This window comes from Cyprinus carpio, chromosome B16 (assembly GCF_018340385.1).
Source record: "Cyprinus carpio isolate SPL01 chromosome B16, ASM1834038v1, whole genome shotgun sequence".
Taxonomy (NCBI): Eukaryota; Metazoa; Chordata; class Actinopteri; order Cypriniformes; family Cyprinidae; genus Cyprinus; species Cyprinus carpio.
The window spans coordinates 7088513-7099965 of NC_056612.1; the positions used below are offsets into that span (position 1 = coordinate 7088513).

At 37.6% G+C, this 11453-nt stretch overlaps 1 protein-coding gene across 1 annotated transcript; it reads left to right on the forward strand.

Annotated features, from left to right (window-relative positions):
* The first annotated feature begins 858 nt into the window (after positions 1-858).
* Positions 859-10618, forward strand: pomgnt2 (protein O-linked mannose N-acetylglucosaminyltransferase 2 (beta 1,4-)). Its single transcript, XM_019092052.2, has 2 exons — positions 859-1186; positions 7563-10618. The coding sequence occupies exon 2, from the start codon at positions 7598-7600 to the stop codon at positions 9344-9346; it is 1749 nt and encodes a 582-aa protein (XP_018947597.1). The 5' UTR covers positions 859-1186; positions 7563-7597; the 3' UTR covers positions 9347-10618.
* The last annotated feature ends 835 nt before the right edge of the window (positions 10619-11453 follow it).

Genomic DNA, 11453 nt, shown 5'->3' on the forward strand with positions numbered 1-11453 from the left:
TTATTTTCACTTGGGTCACACTACAGCATAAATGTCTTTTAAAGCTATCTATCGCCATCTACTGGTTACTAGTGGTACTCTTTGTATTTAAAGAGTTCTTCGTTGTAATGGGTTACCATAGAATAAGTGCTAATTAAAAGGTATGAGATGCATAGCACATTATGACACACATAGGCATTGAGAAATCACGTTAATGATTAAAAGATATAGACTATTTCATTGGTAAGCCGTCCTGATCTTCTCTGAATGCATTTTAAAATAATGTTGCCCGTCAGATGGGCTCTAGAGGGTGTTGTGTTACAGCTTAGAATGGAAGAGACTGTATAAACTCATGCATCGAGCCTTTGAGAGACAAATGAATAATCATTCATTTCTCAGTTAGGTCATTAAAAGGAAATCAGTAGCCTGGTCAGGTCATGCGATTGTTATTTTTGTTCATATGACAAAGATGTATGAATTATAGCACAATCCCTGTGGTAGTCTGGAATGTATATGTATATTATTATTTTGATTAGCTGGTTGATAAAAATAATTTCTGTAAATTACAGTCACACCCGAGAGTTTCATAGCCTAGTATTCATTCAAAAATCACTTTATAGCAAATATACTCAAACATGCAATCTTCATCTTTAAAGTTTTATTTATAGTTATACTGAAGCCAATTTAAAGTTTAATGTTCAGTTTAAAGTTTAAATCAATCAGCACATATGTATGCCGTAAGCCAATCTTTTCTTAAGTTACCTGACTAAGTAAGTACATCACCAAGAATATGAATTTGCTATTAAGCTATTATGGGTTTCTTTCAATTGTGTTGCAAAGCTCTCGCGATAACATGAATGTAGACGTCAGACTGATTAGCGGCGATAAGATCTCGCGAGGTTTTCTCGTCTGAGTTCGGTCATAGCTGTGGGTGGAGACTTCTCCAGCAGCTGGGTTAATGCTCGCAGAATACGCGCGACAGAGCCAAATTTGCGCTACGTAGCGATAAAATTAAGCCAACACGCGATCTGTTAATACCAACTGTGAATGAACACATCGTGTATTTAGCTTAACAACCTCGGAAATGCTGCGTTTGTACGATGTAAAGTTGTAAATGATCATTGGCACTGGTTTGCTGCAGCTGCTGTTGAAACCGTGTATCCGCAGTGAATTAACAACACTTGGTCCTGGCTCACCCTTCCCACAGGTATGTAACGCATTTGCTTTTCCATATGGTGTGATATTTATTATTATTTGTCTCTTTTCTTAAACTCAATGCAAAAAGTTTTTTTTTCCCCTCCCCACCAGGTCATGAATAGCTAGATGCTTCTTGACTTAGATGATGACTGATCATCCACACTATTTAAAGTCTAGATACAGTATCTCATGTCACTGCTCACGTCATGATTTAACAACTCTAATATATTAATATACATCTAAAACATTGTTCAAGACTAGCGTTATTAAATTGCTACCTGTTGTGTTGAATGGGATAGATAGATAGATAGATAGATAGATAGATAGATAGATAGATAGATAGATAGATAGATAGATAGATAGATAGATAGATAGTGTGTGCGTTTATACAAAGATAGGCTGCATAGATATATAGATCATATTACGTTTATTTGATCCTTTGAGTGCTTGTGTTGCAACTATGAATGATTTGCACTCAAGTGAGTCAGATCTGCTTTGATCATCAGGCCAAAATAAATTATATCATGTCATCATTGCTGGCACACTAAAAAGAGAGGCTATTTTTTAATAATATTAGAAATAAAATGAGATGCAAAGGGCAAGCACTGGATGCAATACCACCACTATGGATAAACATTTGACATATATAAACAATGCAAAATCTAAGCTATTTTTTTTTTTTTTTACTTTTTTTTTTTTCAATGTAAATGCATTCTGACTGACCGTTAAATTGGTCAGTCTTTTGTTGTTGTTGTTGTTGTTGTTGTTGTTGTCAAGGACAGGGTGCCTGCCAGTCATTCTTAAAGCTACATGGATCAGGTCTGAATCCTCTGAGACATCATAATAACCCAATCTAGAACCCTGTTTAACCAGGACATTGTTGTAGAGATATGTCAAGAATTAGGCGTTCCTGCATGTCATATGAATATTTTGAGAATTCATTAAAAATGGCAAAATAAGGTTAAAAGTCAAGATGAAATCAGATCTTTAAATTAATATAATATTAATATAGTAACTTATTATTAGTAAATGTAATATTGATATAGTAACTAAAGTAAAATATAGTAACTTTCTGTCTTCAGACTTTTTAGTTGACATCACTAACGAGTTCTATAATACATGGTGAAAGCTATTAGTTAACATTTCCATTTATGTCAATCAATGGCAGTTGCTAGGCTGAAGCAGGACCCCACGTGAGAACTGGGTAAAGAAGACTGATTGGGTGATGGCACCTCAAGAACATGCACAGTCCCAAGCCCTTCGCCAGTGACTATCATGTCCTGTTCTGTGACATACAAGGCAACAGACAAGAAAAGTCTATTTCACGCTTTTTACATTTCGCATTAAATCTGATAGCGAATGGCATTTCATATTGAATTCACTGAATTCACATTGTACCCAGCTGTCACAACATTTAAGGGTTGATGTTATCATCAATCTCATAGCTATCGCAGTAGCCTCAATTTCCATAAGCAGACTCATTCATATATGTATATTTCTGCTTTTTGATTTGCACCCTGTCCTTTGCCTGCTCCAGTATTTTGTCATTTTGCTGTCCTCAACCCAGCTCTGCAGTGTTACGTAGAGTCCTTCTCCCAGGAGGCAGAGTGACATTGTTTCCTGTAACCCCCACTGAAAAGCTCTTTCAGACCCATTCTTCATCTGTCCCTGAGGAACAGAGGGATGCTGAAGACATTTGCCTGCTTCAGTGCGTACTATATCAATCAGCATGCAGCTTATTAAGGGTAATAACAATAGGTGAACCTATATAATTCCGGAGCCTGCTTTGCTAGCCTATGATGATTTTTAGAACATAATAGGCAAATATAAGAAGACCTAGATTGATATTGTGTGGAATTAGAAGTAGCTGTTTTATTGTGCATTATGTTAGAGTTAGGAATTTAAAAAAAGGATTTATGATTTTTTTTTCTCCATTCCTCTCTATATTGGGTGTCTTTAGAGTGTAAAAATGTATGTACACAATAAATGCAGTGTATCAAATGGTTAAATTAATTAGTTATTAGTTATTACACTTAGAATTTGTTATTATAGTAACTGAAGACACTTAACACACACACTATATATGTTGATCCAGGAACATGTTGTACTTGGTGAAATCACTATATATATATATATATATATATATATATATATATATATATATATATATATATATATATATATATATATATATATATATATATATATATATATATATATATATATATATGAGCATAGATTAGATTAAAACCTGTCATACCAATAACATTAAGTTCTGTGATTACAGAATGATTCTTTTCCATTGGATTGACAGTTTCTTATTTTCTCTGACATTCTTATGCAGAATTGTGAAATAAAGTTGGTTCATCTAACTTGACATGTCACAGGTAAGGATGAGTATTAGTACTCCGAAGTGACAGCAATAATCAGTCATGAAACCACTTTTCTGAGAACTAATTTTTATTGGTTGCAGTGTCATTTTTGATGGTACCTGGTGGTTTTTTATCAGGATGCAATGTGGGCCGGTACTTTTAAATCAGTACTCAAAGCTTTGTTTGGAAACGATGAAGGGTGTTAACTAAGCATGCAGAGCAAATCAACTGTATATGCAATAGAACACCAAGATGCTTGTGGCACAAGATGTTAAAAAAAAGGTCTGAAGTGTGTGTACATCAACAAAATTAAAAATCAGCACAGAAATTAGCACAAAATGACCCAAGATCTTGTTCACAAGGGAATTAAAAAAAGTAGCAAGAGATGTTATTGAGAAGCAGGAAGGACGGGCAGTCAGACAGAAGAATCGAAGAGGCATAATGATTGTGTCTCTTTAGCCCGAGAGTTTTCTGTCGTGGGCAGGGAGCCGAGTAGGGAATCTCCTTGGTTATCCTGAAGGGACTCATCGGAGAAGAAAGCCACTGAAAGACTGAGAGCCGTGTCTTTCCAGGAGCCTTATTAAAATGCATTAGAAGCACTAGGCTGCCTTCCCCCATCATTGTGGTGCTTATCATCCACATAGCAAACAGCCCAGCTGTACACAAGGGAGCTGGGCAAGCCCTGTCAGCCAAGCCCATTATTCCCATTCTCTTATACAGTCGTAAACACATGCACCCGGCTCCTCCAAAAGCCCTCTCTTGCATGATGCGACCCCCTGCTCTCTTTCTTCATATGCACAGAAAGGACGAGGTTTCAAGGACATGAGATCTGCTTGCTCTTGCAGACCAAATTAGATCTGGACAGCTCAGATAGACTGAGTCTCCTCTGTGTCATGCGCTCCCAGAGTCTTTATGCCGTTTAGCATATTACTCGCCTCTGTGTCTCTTTAATGCATTTGCGTATCGCTTCGCCAAACAAATCAGTTTTAAACCCTTTCCCCCCCACGTTAAGAGGTCTGAAAAGCTAATATGCGTCAATGGTCTGGATTTAGCTTGGATTTTTCTGTTGTAGCAGTGAATGAACCTTCCATAATCTGATCCATATCACAGTGCATTACATGCAAGCAGTTTAACATTTTCCTCCCTTTAGGTTTTACTGTCAGTTTTGCTCATAGCATGATAGCAAAGCAGTCAAGCATGTGAAGCACATAAGCTTGCATGTTATCTTAAAATCTGATCCTCACCCTTATGCTTAAAATGTCAGATGGTGCTGATACAAGAATCAACCACTTGCCTGTTTGGGTATGATATTTATTATTGGAAACCAGAAAATCCACTAATGGAGTGTTGAATATCAAATTCCCAAATTGCCATATTATTTATAGCAAGTTTTAATGTTTATGGAATGGTTAAGGAATATTTTATTTATTGAATACTGCATAGTCCATGATGTATATTGCATGCAATGTATGAAAAAAAAAAAGTTTGTAGAAAAACTGAAAAAGTAGTCTTTTTCTGCATGTACATTTCCTTAAACTATAAAACGCAACACAGAGCAGTGCACAAAAAATCAACAGAAAATTCCTTCATATTAGCACAGTACACTGGGGTCAATTTTTACAGAAATGTACTATTAAAAAAAAGTGAAAAAGTAGGGAATATACTATTATGCATATAACTATGTCTATGCTGCATTGTTGCTGCGTGACTTCGCGTTGCATCCAGTTATCGTTCTAATAAAAAATATGGTTATTTATAAATAAATATGGTGTAAAATGTTGTAAGGTTTGTCAGTCTGTTCAAACAATGAGTCAAAATAGTTATTACAAATTACTGCTGATTTAATTTCTAATTCATTCATCACATTGGAAATTGGAGGCATTGCAGTATTTCATTCAGTATGTGTTGTATGCTGTACATGTGGTAGGTCACCTGGGTATTCCATAAATTCAGAAAATGCGCATACTGTACTACATACTGCAGAAACTGTATGAGTAGCATGCTGGAATGTTAATCTGAAATAAGCTTTTATTATGAGAGCACTGCATATTCTTACCTTGAACATCATTTTGTTGGTTTATGTTTAATCAAGCCTATACTGTCTTTGAGTGGTTATTGTGCAGAGTCATTGAGCTGAGTGAAGTTATTTTAAATAATCACTGGCAGAATGGTGTAGGCGAAACAGCTCTGAAGCGATGTGGGTGTTAAGTCCCATGAGAGAGACAGACTGAACATTAAAACGGATGTACCTGTAAATGTTACCTGAAACCAAAATAGACTCAATTTAGACTCGCTTGGAATCTTTATTAAAAACTTTTCACACCCCTCCTTGCTGATTTTATTTTTTTACAGTGTTTGTTTTTTTGTTTTGTTTTTTAGATAAATGATGTAAGAGATGGAGTGCAATGTTCATTTAATTATCATGTACAGTGAAAGCCAAGTGTTGGCAGGTCTTGAATTATTTTGGACTTTTACTGTTTTCTTGATGATATATTATTTAATAATATAGAAGGAATAGCTGATTATTAATAATTAGATTATGAGAATTATTAATTAGTAGAAGCTAACTGTTTCTGTTTTAGAAGGTCATGTGAAATTTTGCCAACATATGAGGTAATGGACCCAAGGGAGCCCAACCAATGTTGGGTTTATAACCATTAATTCTTCAGTTTATGCTTAATTTCCAAACAGACATCAAAGACATTTCAGTCTTAAACAGTTATGTTAGCTGAGATGGTGCCACTGAGGGTTTGCTCGGTAATTTGCAATATGTAGCTGACATTTTCCAGACATTTGTTAGTTGGCAAAGCCTTTTTATGTTTCCCTCAGGGTTGTCTATGCAGTGAGGGGAATTAAATGCACGACTGGCGACACTGCTGTTTCTACTGTTTGTATCCATGTGGATTGGACGTTAATGCCGCTTAAGTCTCAAAACATGAAATGCTATGGATGAAAACAAACAAGGAAGATTGTCCTTCGCATCCTGAAAATTAGCATTTTTCATCCATGAGATGTGACCGCAAGAAGCTCTGCCAACCTCATCTTTGATTTTTAGTACTGATGAAGCCTTTAACATAGCTAGAATGTTGTCTCGTTTAATTTGATTCAGTCATTGTGAACAATAGAAAGAGTTGTTGCTATTTTAGATTACTGAATCAAGTTTTTTATGTCTTTTTGCAAAAATGTTCTCCTTATCTCCTTCTAAAAACAGTCTGTTTGTTGTCCTAAACCAGTAGGCACTGGTACAAGAATTAGCCTATAGGCTGTTGCATGCATGTTGCGCTGAGAACACACACATAGAATTTTAGTTCTAAATGCTGTGAATGTTTGGATGCAGGTGGGCATCTTTAGCCACTCTCTGGTCTCCATGGCTCTGTTGGCTACCATAGCATGCCAACAGCTCATAGGATGAGATTATTTCAAGGGTTTTTCTTTAAAAAAAGAAAAGAAAAAAAAGCCCAGTACTGAGAGGGAGTACAGGGAGTACAGTTGAAATGTGATTTATTTTTGCTGGTCAGATTTGGAGGCTTGAGATTAATAAACACATTCAAAATTCACAATGTAAAACATAACGAGGGCGGAGGAAACATAACTAAAACATGTAGAGAGTAATGTATAGTCAGTCATCATCGCAAAATAAGATATAACATGAATTTATAACACCCTAAATGAGTTTAAAATATTTGGTACCTATCTTTCTCTTGATACCCTACTCCAGGGGTGTCCAATCCTGCCCCTGGAGGGCGACAGTCATGCAGAGTTTAGCTCCAACTCCAATTAAAAACACCTGAACCAGCTAATCAAGGTCTTACTAGGCATACTAGAAACCTCCTGGCAGGTGTGTTGAGGCAAGTTGGAGCTAAACTCTGCAGGACAGTGCCCCTCCAGGACTGAGTTAGGAAACCCCTGCCCTACTCTTTACCCTCTGTGCTCATTCTGTACCATACATTTATGATGTATTAATGCAACTCCTGAACCACCTTGTTCAAACTTGGTCTGTTCTGATTGTTGCAGGTGGAGCATGAGTGTGTGGTCGGAGTCCTGCTGCAATGCGTGCTATTGGGTGTAGGATGAATCTGCCGGCAGTGCTGAATGGCCTGCTCGTGTCAGTGGTGGCAGCCTTGCTTTGGAAATACGTTCGGCTGATTGAACACACATCACAGCTGGAAGAGGAGTTACATCTTACACGCCAATCACAGGAGTTCTCACAGGTGCGTATCGACTACCACGGTGCCCTGTTAGCACTCCAAGAGCATGGCACCAGAATGGTCTGCACTGGCAAGATGCACACTGATCGCATCTGCCGCTTTGACTACCTTTGCTACTGCACAGAGGCTGAGGAGTTCGTATTCTTCCACAGTAATGCCTCTGTGATGCTGCCCAACCTTGGCCCTCGGCGTTTCCAGCCTGCCCTGCTGGACCTCTCATCTGTAGAAGACCACAACACTCAATACTTTAACTTTCTCGAGCTCCCGGCAGCAGCTCTGAAGTTTATGCCGAAACCTGTGTTTGTGCCAGATGTTGCTCTAATTCTGAACCGTTTTAACCCAGACAACCTCATGCACATTTTCCATGATGATCTTTTGCCCATATACTACACCATGCAGCAGTATTCAGACTTGGATGATGAGGCCAGACTCGTCTTCATGGAGGGTTGGGGTGAAGGGGCTCACTTTGATCTCTACCGCTTGCTTAGCAGTAAGCAACCTCTTCTCAAGGAGCAGTTGAAGACCTTTGGCAAACTCATGTGTTTCACCAAGTCCTACGTTGGATTGTCAAAGATGACAACATGGTACCAATATGGCTTTGTGCAACCGCAAGGACCCAAAGCCAACATTCTGATTTCAGGTAACGAGATCCGCCAGTTTGCTTCATTTTTGATGGAGAGGCTTAACATCACGCAAGAGGAGGGCGATGACTACATTGTAGTTTTTAAGCGTACCACTAACAGGCTCATCCTCAATGAGGCGGAACTACTTCTGGCTTTAGCCCAAGAGTTTCAGATGAGGACTGTCACTGTGTCTTTGGAGGAGCAGTCGTTTGATAGCATTATCCAAATTATTAGTGGTGCGACTATGTTGGTCAGCATGCACGGAGCCCAAATGATTACCTCCATGTTCTTGCCCCGTGGTGCCGCTGTGGTTGAACTCTTTCCGTATGCTATAAACCCAGAGCAGTACACTCCCTACAAAACCTTGGCCTCCTTACCTGGCATGGACCTTCAGTATGTCGCATGGAGAAATACCATGGAAGAGAACACTGTTACATATCCTGATCGCCCTTGGGATCAGGGTGGCATCGTCCACCTTGAGAAAGAGGAACAAGAACGTATCCTTGCCAGCAAGGAGGTGCCAAGGCATCTTTGTTGTCGTAATCCAGAGTGGCTTTTCCGCATTTACCAGGACACTACTGTGGACATTGCCTCTTTTCTGGAAGTACTCAGAGAAACTCTAAAAAAGCCTAATCTGAAAAAGGCCAAGGTGGCTAGCACTGTACATCCTGGTCGAGTCAGAGAGCCCAAGTGCCAGACGTCAGTACAGGCAACCAATGAAGCAAAGCTCTCAGTGTCATGGCAGATCCCTTGGAACCTGAAGTACCTGAAGGTTAAAGAGGTGAAATATGAGGTGTGGATCCAGGAGCAGGGAGAGAACACATATATGCCTTACATTCTGCCCCATCAGAACTACACCTTCTCGGAAAACATCAAACCCTTTACCACATATTTAGTATGGGTGCGCTGTATCTTCAACAAGAACCTCTTGGGCCCATTTGCAGATGTTCTTATATGTAAAACTTGATTCTTTAATCAGGTTAGACATAACACTGTCACTGTCAGCTAGCAAAGAATTAATTTTAAGATTAATTCTCAGGAGCTATCCTGAAAATTATAAGGTGTGACATGGCTGAATTATTTTTGGACTCGGTTGTCACTCTTGTGACTTGATTGTTCTTCATGGTCCTTATAGAGTGTCATGAACTGACAGAGAACGAACGGCCTGACTGCAATGAAGGTTAGAAGAGAATGCAGTTTGCAGAACTGCCAGTTCTTTTAGGTCCTACCATCATCCAATCAAAGTTCTCAATGACTTTTATTTATCAGAAATGTAATGCATAATTTAAATTTGTATTTATAAGTCCAAGACACTGGTTTTGTCTGACACCTGCTTTGGTTAACTAAAATAATGCACAGATTTCTGTGGCTTAAGCAACATGATATGGATTTTATGTGATTTTGTAAGTGTGGGGGGTGGGGGGATTGTATTGAATTAGAAATTAGTATGAACTATCTGCAAGAAAGTAGAAGAAAAATCGAAAGTGAACTTTAAGATGAATATTATACTATTTTAAAAATAGGCTGCTTTTGTGTGGGTTGACTGTAGTCTGCCTCTGCAGTCTTGATGTTTTTCTTTTTAATCAGCCTCAAAACCACTGATTATTATCTACCTGTTCAATGGGAAATGTTTGAATTTGTTTACCAGTGAGATCTATCAAATCGCATCACAGACAGAAGACTTACATATTCAAGTCAGTAGTGTTTTTGATGACTTGGGTGAAATAGTTTAAGATAGTGTCCTGAAATTTGAAAGTCTCTTTTTTTTTGTTGATGGCATGTCAGTAATTACTTCTGTGTTAAGTAAGTTGGAACCACTGAGTTAAGCAACCTAGTGTGTTTGGTGATAACAGCTTAGTGGACTAGGAGCACAAAGAAAATTGGTTCAAACATGGGAAAGTCAGTTCATGAACTGACAGTACAACAGTACAAACCTTTTATGACTGCATAAGCCTTACAGAATGCAATATTAAAGTTTTGAAGATAACTATTTGTGTAAAAAAAAAAAAAACAACAGCAACATTATTTAGACGTGCTTCCTATCCTGCCATTCAACAAATGAACTTAAGAGTATCTATATCTGGTTTAGCTTCTCTAAAGTGCCAGTTCCGTTGTTTTATTTTTTTGTTTGTTTGCTTTTTTTTAAGATGCTTTTGTGCATATCTTTTATGTCTCATCTGCATTTCTGCAAAGACAAGCTGTGTTGTGATGGCTTATGGTTTATTAAAAAGATGGAAACGTACTTTATCTTAGCCAATTATTTATTGAAGACGACGCTGGAATGCTATACATACTGTAGCCCAGATTTGTTAAAAGTTGCACTGTTTACATTTTCGTTTTCTGCTATGATCAATGAATGCAACATGAGAAATTCAGTAACCAACCACAAGCTTTGTTTCTGTTTTGCTCTGAATGGCCTGTGGGGTAGTCTGTATTGCCCCCCCCCAACCCCCCTCAGTGAGATTTTATTCTGTCCTTCGCTTTGAGGACATGCTGCATCACATGGAAGTGGATTTAAATGATGCTAAAAACAGATTAAACCAAGAACATTTCTAATTGAAATTCGCAAACGGCAAACCTCAGCCATGCAGTTTATTAGCATAACTCTGTGTTTCAATGGTAATTTTATTCAAGTATGAGGATAATAAATGAATTCTGTTTGTAATACAAAATAGCAGAAATGTCCTTTGCATATAATCAAAGAGAAAACCTTGCATGGAAATCTTTCCTCCACTCTGAGTAGAGAAGCAGATGTTCATGGTTGGAAACTTTTCATGTTTCTCATTCTCTCATTTTAAAAATTAACAGTTTTCAACTTAGAAACAGTTTATATATATATATATATATATATATATATATATATATATATATATTTATATATATATATATATATATATATATGTATGTGTATATATATATATATATATATATATATGTATGTTTGCAGACTTGTTTCCTGTAAACCACTCTGTTCCCTGTGCCAGTTCATGAGATTTACCATTATGTGCCACTGGAATGTCATACATCATTTTTGTCACTTTTATTAAATGTACAATTTCTCAGATGTTTGTGAC